The 14,043-nt window shown below is 37.0% G+C and overlaps 1 protein-coding gene across 1 annotated transcript in view; it reads left to right on the forward strand.

The window, feature by feature from the left end:
• The first annotated feature begins 1,927 nt into the window (after positions 1-1,927).
• castor2 (cytosolic arginine sensor for mTORC1 subunit 2) overlaps positions 1,928-14,043 on the forward strand; it is a 35,806-nt gene continuing 23,690 nt past the window's right edge. Inside the window, exon 1 of the mRNA XM_052108164.1 lies at positions 1,928-2,342. Within this exon, the coding sequence (XP_051964124.1) occupies positions 2,230-2,342 (113 nt within the window). The 5' untranslated portion in view covers positions 1,928-2,229. The remainder of the gene's footprint in view (positions 2,343-14,043) is intronic.

Here is a 14,043-nt window from a genome sequence, read left to right on the forward strand (position 1 = left end):
TTTTTGTCATGTCAGCATATTGAGTTTTGCATCTCAAAGTAAATTTTCTGTTCGACCAGTAAAAGTGTCCTTTTTCAGGACACTGTATTTTCAAGATAAATTTGTAAAAATCCAAATAATGTTACACATCTTTATTGTAAAGGGTTTAAACAATGTTTTCCATGCTTGTTCAATGAACCATAATTACTGAGTTACCTGTGGAGCAGTTGTTAAGACACTAACTGCAAAAAGTGCTCTTCACTGACGAGTCGTGGTTTTGATTGTTGGACTTGCGTTTATCGTCGAAGGAATGAGCGTACACAGAGGCCTGTACTCTGGAGCTGGATACATTTGGAGGGGGAAGGTCTGTCATGGTCTGGGGTGGTGTTACAGCATCGTCGGACTGAGCTTGTTGTCATTGCAGGCAGTCTCAATGGAGGGCTCAATGCCCTCATGTGGTACCCTTCACAGGCTCATTCTGACATGGCCCTTCAGCATGACAATGCCACCTGTCATACTGCTCATTCTGTGCTTGATTTCCTGCAAGACAGGAATGTCAGTGTTCTGCCATGGCCAGCGAAGAGCCCAGATCTCAATCCCATTGAGCACGTCTGGGACCAGTTGGATCGGAGGGTGAGGGCTAGGGCCGTTCCCCCCCAGAAATATCCAGGAACTTGCAAGTGCCTTGGTGGAAGAGTGGGGTAACATCTCACAGCATGATCTGGCAATTAATTCCAAGAGGAGGAGATGCACTGCAGTACTTAATGCAGCTGGTGGCCACACCAGATACTGGTGTGCCCCCCTGCATGAAAATAAATGCAGTTGAATGTGAGAGGACATTTCTTTTTTGCTGAGTTTATATACTGAGCACTTTATAGGAACACTATTATATATTTGGTAGGGCCTCCCTTTGCTCTCAGAACAGCCTCAATTCTTAATGGCATGGATTCCACAAGATGTTGAAAACATTCCTTTGAGATTCTGGTCCATATTGACATGATTGCATCAGATCCGGTGACCTCATTTTCATGTTCATTAAACCAGTTTGAGACAACTTTTGCTTTGTGACATGGCGCATTATTACCCATTAGAAGAAGGGTAAATTGTGGCAATGAAGGGATGCACATTGTCAGCAACAATACTCAAATAGGCTATGGATGATTGATTGTATTAACAGACGCAAAGTGTGCCAAGAATGTATTCCTTACACCACCGCCACCAGCATGGACTGTTGACACAAGGCAGGTTGGGTTCATGAATTTATGCTGTTGGTGCCAAATTCTGACCCTACCATCTGTGTGCCTCAGCAGATATCAAGATTTATCAGACCAAGCTACGAAACCTCACTGGATGTTTTTTTGTTTTTGACACCATTCTGAGTAAATTCTAGAGACTGTTGTGTGTGTAAATCCCAAGAGATCAGCAGTTACAGAAATACTCAAATCAGCTCATCTGGCACCAACATTCATACCACGGTCGAAATCAATGAGATCACATTTTATCCTCATTCTGATGGTTGATGTGAACATTAACTGAAGCTCCTGATCTGTTTCAGCAGGATTTTAGTCATTGCACTGCTGCCTATCAAATTGTTTTATTTAAACAACTAATTTCAAATACTCCGATACATTTGAAAAAAGAAAAAAGATTGCTCACTTGTTTACCTTTGACCTGGCACAGTTTACCCCTAATATGGGGCAAGATGTGTCATTGTAATTAGATAACTTCTAATTTCAGATGAAAGGAGATATCTGTTTTCTATTAAAACAAACAGAAATGGTATGTTATGAAATATTATTAGGTTTCAAATTGAACATTTGTATTGAGGAGCCATCTGCACAAGTTAGTAGCAAACCAAAGCTCTGAACTACATTTCCCAGCGTGCAACAGCAGCGTCATTTGTCCCGCCCCCCTTTTTGAGTGGCAAGTTGTTTGTTTCGCTGTTACCAGCTGCTGGCCCATTCCAATCCTTGTCGGAGTGGAAACACGGGGGCCGACAGTCTTCTTTTTTTCTCCCTTCCCGTTTACCTCGTTGTGCTGTCTTTTATTTCACCCGCTTCTCTCTCTTTCTCTCTTTTCCTCGGCAGACAACTTTTCCTTTTCTCTCCCCTCCTTACCGCTACGTTTGAAGGTTTTAAAACCCTGTCCATATAAGCTCTAGTTATTTATTTATTTATTATTTATCTTTTTATCCAAAGGAATAGACAGTTATGTTTTTTTAGATGTATCACAAATGAGAAGACGCAAAAGATGGAGCTGCACATTTTAGAGCACAGTTTGAAAGTAGCAAGTATAGCGAAAGAGGGCATCCAGGTTTGCACTCACGGATTAATCAAACTAGCTTTTCTGCCCTCTAAAACAAGGTAAGTAGCGTCTTGAAATCAAACGATTGAAGTTTGTATTACGTAAAACGAAAACTGCCTTCGTTTCTGTTTGGATAATCTAACATTAGCTTCCCACTACGCACCTCTTGTGAGAGGCAGATGCAGTTCCAGAACTACTTTACATTTTAAATCCAAATCTCTGTATGCTCCATGTAAAGGAGAGGTGTATGACATCATCCAGAGAGTGATTATGGATGTGTTTGTTTCCCTAATCAATAATTAAGTGTCTGTGTTGGTGGTGTTGTTGTTGAAGTTCATTCGACGATAGAGGGGTGTGTGTACGTGCTCGAGGTTGTTTTTGTTCTTGTGCAGCGGTATAAATAAATACATGGAGGGGGATGTTGCTTTAAATTCAACTTGAACCGGTGCGTGATGCTGAATAAAGCACGATGATGTATTCATCATCACGGCTTTGATAAAGGCCATCCTGATAACAGCATGATGACTTGATGCAAAGGTAACATTGCTTATCATGTCAGTGTTTTAAAGGAATGTTTTGAGTTCAATACAAGTTTAGCTTAATCAACAGCCATGCTCCAAATCACTGAAATCATTTTTCCCCATTCTGATGGTTGATGTGAACATTAACTGAAGTTCCTGACCTGTATCTGCATGATTTTATGCACTGCTGCCACAAGATTGGCTGATTAGATAATCGCATGGATGATTGTTGGTGCCAGATGGGCTGGTTTTAATATTTCTGTAACCGCTGATATTTTGGGATTTTCACACACAAGTGTCTCTATAATTTACTCAGAATGGTACCAAAAACATCCAGTGAGCAGCAGTTCTGTGGATAGAAATGCCTTGTTGATGAGAGAGGTCAACAGAGAATGACCAGACAGGTTCAAACTGACCAAGTCTTCGGTAACTCAGATAACTTCTCTGTGCAATTGTGGTGAGAAGAATATAATCTCAGAATGTTATTCTGAGATGTGGGTTGGTGCTGTTTTGGCAGCATGAGGGGGACCTACACACTATTAGGCAGGTGGTTTTAATGTTGTGGCTGATCAGTGTATGTGTTAACACTATTTTAGTGTGATAAAAATCCCTTACTAGCACTGTCTGTGTGCAGTTATGTCCAGTGATTACAGGGTTTTGTTGTCATGACAACGAAGTTGTAATATTGGATATAATATGGTTAATTAGGGATTTTACCACTTTTAAATAATGTTACAAGATATACTGTTTACGGCTTCTTGCTATGCTTTTGAAACTGTGTTTTTCAGCATTTATGGACTGGCCCCAGTCATGTCCATTGTAAGTGCATCACTGGAACCATGATTTTTGCTTCTGCTTATTTTAAATAACCGAGGGCGAGGGTGATTTGTGTTAATCAACATTATGCCATAAAATGCTACTAAATGAGCTTAACTTGTATTGAACCTGGAACACTCCTTTAATCAAAAGCTGACCTATCCTGATAAGTTTGACAGAGGTTCAGTTGAACTACACTCAGTGAAATTACACTGGGCACTGGGGGACCTGTAAACAACTGCAATGGAGGAAAAACTTGTGGCCTGAGAATGATTTGCATTCACTTGGTGCATTGATTCGCTGTCTGAGCAGCACTGTGTTTTTGCCACCTCTTGTATTAAAGGGATAGTTCTCCCAAAAATGAAAATTATCATAATTTTCTCACTCTTATGCCATCCGATGTATGTCTTTCTTACATCTGCTGAACACAAATTAATTTTTTTAGGACAATATTTCAGCTCTGTTGGTCCTTACATCGCAAGTTAATGGTGACCAAAACTTTGAAGTTTCAAAAAGCACAAAGGCAGCATAAAGTTAATACACATGAAGCCAGTGGTAAAATCCATGTCTTCTGAAGTGATCCAATCTCCTTTGGGTGAGATCAGACAAAATATAATCATTATGAATCTTGACATCAGCAGCCTCCTTGGCGATCATGATTTCTAGCTCAATTACACTTCCTATAGTGCCATCTAGTCCTCTGGGCATCCATTAAGCTCTAGGAAGTGTAGTAGAGCTTGAAATCATGATTGAGATTGACAAGGAGACTGTAATGGCAAGACATTTAGAGAATAGGGAGTCACATTTTGGTCTGTTCTCCCCCAAAACTGATCGGATTGATTCAGAAGACATTGATTAAAACACTGGAGTCTTATCGGTTATTTTTATGCTGCCTTTATATGCTTGTTAGACCTTCAAATCTATGGCCCCCATTCACATGCATTGTATGGACCAACAGAGCTGAGATATTCTTATAAAAATGTTTGTTCTGCAAAAGAAAGTAATTCATACATATCTGGAATGGCATGAGGGTGAGTAAATGATGAGAGAATTTTAATTTTTGGGTGAACTATCCCTTTAAGCCAAACACATTCATCAGTGTTCATATCATAATGCAGTTCTTTTGTATCTCATGCTGATGTGTCCTTAGATTGAGGGTCTTTTGTGAAAGACCATCTATTCATAGTCTCAAATGCCCCCTTGCTGTGTTTGCGTAAGCAGAGTGTTTGAGGACATCTCCAGTCCTGCTCCATTGAGTCTGAACCTCAGAGTGAGAAACATCCTGCTCAGTCATTTAGGTTTGTTAGACTGTGAACATACAGAAAAGCCTTAAGATAAAGTGGTTAAAGTGATAGATCACACAAGAATGAAAATTCTGTCATCATTTACTCACACTCTTGTTTAATCATGTTTTGCCAAACCCAAATTACTTTTTTAGAATTACTTTGTTAGACTCACCATTAATTTAAAGATACATCATTTTAGATCAGTGCTTCAGTTCCCTTAGTTTCTCCTTTTTTTACTTTATTTTCCTGTTTATTTGCAGTCGGAAATATCTTTTTTTTTTCTAGGATCATAGAGGATCAGAGCTTTATTCGGTGGTATGATGCCAAATATCATCAGCAAAACAATATGATTCTTAATGGTTGTCATGTTCTGCCCACTTGTTTTGAAAAGGTGCATCACTGCTGCAATCAAAGGATTGGGTACTTACTGCAAATTATAATCTATTGTTTGTGCATCGCAAACCTTTCTTTGGAGACCTATCCTCGGTTGAGATCAAAGATGTTTTGTCATGACTCAGGGCCTGGAGCCCCAATGATGACATCACCTCAGACTGAAAGGAAAAATACAGAAAATCATAAAGTGACATTTCAGCAAAAATGTTCAAGGCCTCGTTAAAGGTGGAAGGTAATTTATTTGTGAACTGAAAACTCTTATCACACAAAAAAGCTTTTTAAACAAATGTATAATGTAAAAGATTTCATGTGAGTTTTCATATTCAGGTTCTTTTTCGAGTGAAGCATTTCTTGTGGTTTGCCTCTCGCTATGAACAGTGTTTCTTGAAGGTGTTCATTGTATTCAGTGCTTTATGTCTTGCCCAACAGGCCATAAAATCTGTTTTAGGAGCTGTTTGTGGATCCAAATGCAATTTGATGTAAAATTCCAACTCCGTTTTTGATATGCCGCCTTTTCCCGATCATATCCTTAAATTGATTCTGAATTTGAAACACTTTTTATATGGTTGGGGCGGTGGACACACCATGTTTTTTGTTGCAGAGGCACAGCTTGAATCAACTTATTTAGTAGCTCATTGTGAAGAGTCTCAGAGCGATGCAGAATGTGAAGGAGAGCTCTGGAAAAAGTTGCTTACAAGTTGGAATAATGTCGACAACCCTCGAGTTGAGCTGGCTCACTGTTTGGCAAGCAAAATAGGAGGGGAAATACAGCTGTGTCAATCAGAGGGAGATACAATGTAAAACACATCCAACCAGATACTGTGTACCTCACATTGGAGTACAAAACTTTAATTTTTTTTTATTATTTAAAGAAATTGTGATTTATTTTGTGCAGTAGTGGTTTTAGAGTATTATTGGCCTATGGTAGTGGATCGTGGCTCAATGTAAAGCTTAAAAAAGGACCCAAAATATGACTAAGGTAATCTGTGTGACGCATCATCATATTCTAAAGCATTGTGATGGTATAGAATAGGTTTTAGTAGGAAACAATATGAAATTGAATTAAGTGAAAATGTTAAAAATGTCCGTTGAGGGTTCATGAGTGCTTAAGAGAAGCTAGTTTACGTGTGGCACGTGTGTTCATGCAAAATCTTGAATTGTTTTTAACGGCAAACACATTCATCTGTGCACATTTTTCCAAAATATGTTTTTTTCTGTTATGTAACATTTTACATTACAATCAATTTCCGATGGATAAAGGCAAGTTCTGCTCAACATTTTTTTCTCCATATATAATGAATTTAGATTATTGTTTTCTGTGTAACTCTATAAATGTATTGAGGTGATACTCCCAAAAGAACGGCTAAATCAATTTTAGATAAACCACTAAAATCTCTAATAATTGAACGAATTTGAGATGGGTTTAAAAAATATAAGTTTACTCAAACCTCAGGAGGGTTTTTTAGAAGCACCGTTTTGAGCATCTTTCAGCAGAGACGATAAGCAGTGAGTCATAGCCTGTTGAAAATGTGCAATGGAGATTTTTTTAGTTGCTCTGATTTAAGGAACCTAAGAGCTGTCTTTCCTCTATTATTATATCTTTGCTTTGTTGCTTTATATAATGTTGGTTTTGAGTAGGGCTGTCAATTGATCAAAATCTTTAAATAATTGTAGAATTAGAATTTACTCATATTTAAGCCATCTCCAACTCACAGGACTTAAGGGCTGTGCACACCAAACAGTTTATTTTTTTCTCGATATGAATGTTCATTCCGAACAAGCTTTTGGATGTTAACAATGGATTCCGATGCTGCTATTCATACTGAGTACGACAAATCATCCTCCGACATTCCGAAGGTTTTTGTTTTTTTTCCTTTATGTAGAGTATTCTTATTTTTTTTTTCCTTCGGACAGTGATGAATTTTGTCAGTCGATGCAGCTGCTGTATCCAGCCTGTTGGTGGTGCTAATTAAACACCGGCACTGCATGTGCAGCTGATACACACCGGAAAATGATATACTTAAAAATAAATAGTTACCGTTCATGAACCCTTTGTACTGCAAACATAAACCCGGTCTGTTTTTGAAAGTCTGATTATGGTGTTTTGTGCATGATTTAATAATTATATCACTGTACCTGTTATATTCTCATGGCATTAAAAATAGCAGCTAGGTTTGGCAATTCGTTTGGACTAAGTTCGAAGTAAAATCCCATAAAAAGATTTGTTTGTCCTTTTGGAAAGGTACATGTAGATAAATGCGTGTGCAAATATAAATGGGACATATATTTAAGCAACAGCGATCATAATGCATCAACATGGAAAGAATATAATTAAACCGTTATGACGAATTAGGTAAATAAATGCTTTAACAGTGTTCAATATATTAATATATAACAGCTAAAGGGTATATAAGTTTAATTGAGAGTGTTTTAGGGTATAATATAACTGTGTGGTTTGGACGAGTTACATCTGTTAATAAAGTAAAGTTAGAGAGAATTACAAGAGTTGCAGGAAAAATTGTAGGATCTAAACAAAAATCAGTCGCACAGTTATATCAAATTGCTGTTCAGAGGAAAGCTTTGATTATAGCAAGAGATACAACACACCCATTGAATCATGTCTTTGAATTACTGCCATCACGTCGTCGCTATAGAACACCAAAAGCGATTAAAGTGATATATAAAGAATCTTTTGTACCAAATGCAATAAGTCTTTTGAATAAGAGGAAAGAGATGTGAATATTTTAATGTGTATATTGTGTATCGTTTTGTGATTGTATACTATGTATTGTTAATTGTTTTGATTGTATGGCGAGACCAAAGACCAATTTTCAGCCAAGGCTGAACAATAAATAAATGAAATGAAATGAAATGAAATAAAAAAGACAAAGAATCCATAGAATTTGAGTGATTTAATCTGATTGGTTTTGAGTAAGAAACCGATAAATGTAGAACACATTTTTTTCAGTCTGATCTCATGAACATTACGTGACCTTGCCAAATGTTTTACAAAACAAATTAACGTGCGTTATTACATGTTTGGCTGTAGTTTCCAGGTGAAGTGTCCAGCGGGGGGCACCAAAAGCGAGTGAAATAGTGTCATAATCAGACAAGGTTTTTAATGTGAAGGTTAGATGGTGGTTTTAATGAGTAAAACATACCCTTCTACGATAAAACTTTAACCTAAACCCAACCGATAGACTTTTTTCACAGATGCGTTTGATGACGCGTTTCCGCCTTATTTATCAGCGCAAATCTCGCAGTTTTTTTTTGTATAATAAATATTTTGAATATTGACTATAAATTTAAATCAATGCGCTTATTGTTATGTTACCTTTTATTGTTTTATTAGTTTTAAAAAATTCATTATCACAGCTGCAAGGGGGTTTCTATGACAGCTGCTGAGAGAGTGATAGTAAATTTGGCATCTTCTCCCATCTGACTTGCTTAATCCACCACTCTCTATTTTTTTCCTCTTCTAGAAAGTCATTCAAACATAAGTGGATTTTTGCTTTTGCTCTTGGAGCAAATCGGTAAGTGAAAATAATATTTGCTGTGAGCTCCCATTCACCGCTATCGATGTTTACCCTGCAAACGTTTACTTCTGTATTCCAAAACCCGGAGTGTAAAAAAAGGTCTATAGTGATCTAAAATTAAATGAGTGTTAGATACAAAACAAGCATTCTTACCCTTAACCAATGCCTAAACCTAACTGATGTCAGTGTCAAAAAACAAAAGGAAAAATTAAAAGCAAGTTTTCTGAATCAAAAACGTTATCTCGTATCACTCATATGACACTTTTGTCTCACCTGTCAGCTTGTGTGCTTGACTGGTCTCGAACCTCAGTCCTCCGAGTCCAAAGTCCATCACTCTATCAAGTTAGCTAGTGTGCAAGTGAATCACACTGGATTAAGTGTGTAAATGTAGGCGAGTCTGTAATACAAGCATTAAAATTGACAGTTTTTCAGATTATGTGTTGTAGTAAAAGTGTTTCAATATCATAACATAGTAGTAGGGATGTCAGAAAAAAAAAATCGATTAATCAATTACTGATCGTTATTTTAGCGATTACATTTTTGAGCCATCGATATTTTGACATCAGCCGGCATTTAAATTAGAAGCGTAATTTGTGTGCTTTCAGTTCACTGCCTGTTGTATTCCCTTCTATCTAGTCTAGCTTAATAGCATTGGGAGACAACAAGAAGGTGGCATAACATTTACTGAAGCCGACAGATATCACTCAAACATTACAAGCTGATGGCAGTCCAAAGTTACAAAGGTTTTTGGACTTCAATATTTAGCATAGTGATGTTGATGAGTTTGTAGGTTAGTGTATGAAACTGGTGTAACTATGCAAACTGAATGATTAGAAATGGGGAAGTTTATTATTTAATTTCCTTGTATGTATCACTGAATAGATCTTTAATTAAAGCTGTCAAACAACAAAAATACATACTTGTAACTGATAATACATTGTGTAGGCTCTATGAAAATACATTGTGTAGCTCTATGACAGATACATGTACACAATATAGTTTCCAGTTATGGTTAGAGAAAATAATATTTGTCCTTTGATAATGATTTGGGTCTTGATGAATTAATTTAATGAAAAGTGCATGACCCACTTCAATTTACCCTGCGCCTCACACTACCAGAGTTGTGTTAAAAAATATGCTTGAAGATACAAAGTCCCTTGTGTAACAAGCAGCCCTATTTATATCTGAAAAAATCCAGATATATATTGATAATCATCTGGAAAATCTTCTGATTATCGATATGTGAAAACTGCATCGATCCCAAGCCTACATAGCAGTGTATGAGTAATTGTGCGAACAATAAGTGTTTATAAAGTCATAATCAGCCATCGCAGTCGTGATTTGTTGTTGTAGCGCCTAATTTAGATATAGTAACGTTTATTAGGAGACTAGGTTTCTTGTTTTTATAAAGCTTGACATCTGCAGTATATTTGGCGCGATAATGAGTTGAAGCACGATTACACTGGTATCGCTTCAGAAGAGATGGATTAAACCACTTTTTTTTTCGGATGGAACTTTTATGGTGCCTTTGTCTTTTTTTGGAGCTTGAAAGTGTTGGACCCTATTGTGTGGACCAAAACACTGCAACAAAAAATCGAGATCAAAATATTTTTTTGTGTGTTCTGCAGAAGACGGTATGTACGGTATCTCACAAAAGTGAGTGCACCCTCACATTTTTGTAAATATTTGATTATATCTTTTCATGTGACAACACTGAAGAAATGACACTTTGCTACAAAGTAAAATAGTGAGTGTACAGCTTGTATAACAGTGTACATTTGCTGTCCCCTCAAAATAACTCAACACACAGCCATTAATATCTAAACCGCTGGCAACAAAAGTGAGTACATCCCTAAGTGAAAATGTCCAAATTGGGCCCAATTAGCCATTTTCCCTCCCCGGTGTCATGTGACTCATTAGTGTTACCAAAACCCTATTGAGCATCTGTGGGGCATCCTCAAACACAAGGTGGAGGAGCACAAGGTCTCGAACATCCACCAGCTCTGTGATGTCGTCATGGAGGAGTGGAAGAGGACTCCAGTGGCAACCTGTGAAGCTCTGGTGAACTCCATGCCAAGAGGGTTAAAGCAGTGCTGGAAAATAATGGTGGCCACACAAAATATTGACACACTGGGCCCAATTTGTACATTTTCACATTGTAGCAAAGTGTCATTTCTTCAGTGTTGTCACATGAAGATATAATCAAATATTTACAAAAATGTGAGGGGTGTACTCCCTTTTGTGAGATACTGTATATGTCAGAAGGCATGATTGTCAATTTTAGATTTTGCTGTCATTTTGCTTGTAGGCTTAAAGTGTTTTCAAATGCTCCAGTGGCAAAGTAACAGAAATGTCTGACAGCTTACAAAAACCTTGAAAAAAATCCCTCCTTCCACACCACAACTTTGATAGAAAGCAGCATCTTATCTGATACTAAAGTCAACAAGTCGCCAGCTATCCCCCCAGAGGCAAAACGAAACGATATGTGGGTGGACGGGCCCATCTTACAAGGACTCCTCTTACCTGGAATCTTGGAGCCGTTTGGGGTGTACGAGCATCAACTGCCTAGTATTTGTGCAGCTATGTTTGTTTAGGCAGATGCAGGGCGAATGTCTTCAATCACACTTTTCCTGTTTTGTAATCTTTGGTGGGACAAATTATACTGTCTGGACATTTGAAAATCAAAATTTTGAGCTGAGCAATGGTAAAAGTATGAATTCGAGCATTTTGTGGTTTATGAAAAATAAGAGAAGGCCTTATTTGCTAATGGTTTCTGACATGTTGGTAGGGTGTTCTGGGCGGTTGCTAACTTAAGTAAAATGTGCATGTCCTCATGTCTCTACAGGGCCGTAACCGCAAGTCCCCCAATAATTGATATCCTTGTTGCTGTTCTGCTGCAGCCCATTATGCATCGCCGTCTAGTTGTCATTAAGTTGTTGCAGGAATAACAAAGGTTTAAAAAAAAGTTAGGGGTTAGTGTTTTGGCGTGCTCAGTAGTCTAACGTCAATTGTAAATATCATTTGAGATAGCCAATCGAATCGATGAAGGTGGGTGTTGCGGGACTCAAGTTTCAGAAGCTAAGCTGAAACCTCATGGATTATTCCAGCGCCATGCATCAGCAAGCAGTTCAAGTTAAGAGTGTTAGTGTCTTGTAAGATGAAAGTATCTAACTAAACATGAAACATTTGACCACTGTGTTATGATTCAAATGTTGTACCCAACCGTAAGTAATTTCCAAGGGTGTAAACTATTCACCATTTGGCGAAATTCTCTGTTTTGAATTGAAATGTAATGTACAGTATGCGATTCAGATGTCGTTCATAATTGTGAATGTGAAAACATTAACAGAGCAGTTTTCAGCAGATCAGGATTAAGATAAAGCGCAAATGTGTGTATATTTTAAAGGAATTGAATGAATGTGGTAATCTGGCAGGTTTTTAGAAAATTCACTTGATCTGGTCTTAGAACTATAATCAATAAAACACAAAGTAGAACGTTTTTTTACCCTCAGATTAGAACCGTGTGGCTTCCATTGGGTTTTTAGGTCGTGACGAGGACTGTGTCATATATTTTTGTGTAATTATTATTATTAGGTAATAATTAACGATCAGTTTTAAGATTTTCTAAATTATTTCTTTCTTTAATTCTAAAATTTGTACAGCATCTTATTTTTGTACAGAGTCTTTGTATAGGAGACTGATTTATTTTCAGAATGTCCTTGTCAAGTCTGTGCTCAAAAAATGAGCCACCTGATGTAGTAGTTCACCTAAAAATGCACTTTTACTCACCTTTATATTGTTCAAAACCCACCTGCTGTTACTTTTTCTTGGTCCATATGACTATATATAATATTCCAAGCTTTCTGGGGCTTTGTGTTGTACGCACTACTTTTATAGTATTTTAATGATTTTTAATTTTTCTTTGGACCTTGACAGCAGTGCTCAATATGAACTGTTTTAGGATGGAAAAGAGCAGCATTAGGATTTAAGAAAAGGTTGTTGTAGATTCTACTTGGGGGGACAATGAGGCACAACTTGGAAAGTAATTTTGTGTGTTTTCTTTTTGCTAGCCAGCTGATGTCATGTAGTTTTACAGATACATCACTGATGAAAAGAAATTCAAATTATATTAATCTTTTCTTGATACAGCACAAAAAAGAAAGAAAAGATTACTGAAAGCATATTGATTGTAATGTTTTTGTGTTATTGGCTGCTGTCAACCAACTGAAATGCCTCCCAATAAAGATTGAAAGTGAAACTAACTGTCAAAAAAAAAAAGTACAGTATCGATGTGAATTGCACTTATTAATATTAAATAATAGAAACGTTATATTTAAAATATATATATTAATGATACATATTGCCCTGCAACAGTTAGTTGTGCATTTGATTCAGTAATCTGTAATTTAGTTTGATTCTAAACCGGTCTACCTTCCTAAAAATAAAGAAAACAACTACACAGACAAGGTAAAACTGTACTTTTTTCCTTCATACATAAGCGTTTATTACAATCAAAAATAATGATTAATTTGCCATTTATTTGTTGTTTTTCTTTTGTTTTTCTTTCTTTCATTTGGACTAGCGCTGCCATTTTTTTCTGTATGCCTTAAGCACTTTTAAACTTTACAAAAAAGCGTATTAGTAATATACACATTGTATGCTAAATGTTGCGCTGCGATTAAGCATTGAGAATCATCGAGGCAGATGTCATCTCATCTATCAGGATTTCTACAAGCTTTATAATTTTAAATTAAAGCTATTTTTGGAGAAAAACAGAAATGTATCATTTGGAGCCAAATGTGTGGAAAATAAAAAATAAATACATTTTCAGTATCTTTATGTTCTTTCCGTTTATATGGTTAAGAAAAGAATGAACAAACAGTTGGACTATCATAATGTTGCAAGTGCTGTGTCGAGTTATTCATCTAAAAAGTTCTACGGAGTCATTACAAAACTGGTAAAAGTGTATCTCCTTGTTTCTTATTTAAGGGGGTCTTTAACCTACCAACCGTATTTTAATTTAGCCTCCATTCATCTTCGCAAATTTTGTGGAATGATGTGCATGTAGGTTGTGGAGTGGTGGTGTAGTGGCTAAAGCACAGGGCTGTTAATCAGAAGGTCACAGGTTCTAACACCACGGCCACCACCATTGTGTCCTTGAGCAAGGCACTTAACTCCAGGTTGTTCTGGGGGGATTGTCCCTGTAAT

The sequence above is a fragment of the Xyrauchen texanus genome, chromosome 3 (genome assembly GCF_025860055.1).
Source record: "Xyrauchen texanus isolate HMW12.3.18 chromosome 3, RBS_HiC_50CHRs, whole genome shotgun sequence".
NCBI lineage: Eukaryota > Metazoa > Chordata > Actinopteri > Cypriniformes > Catostomidae > Xyrauchen > Xyrauchen texanus.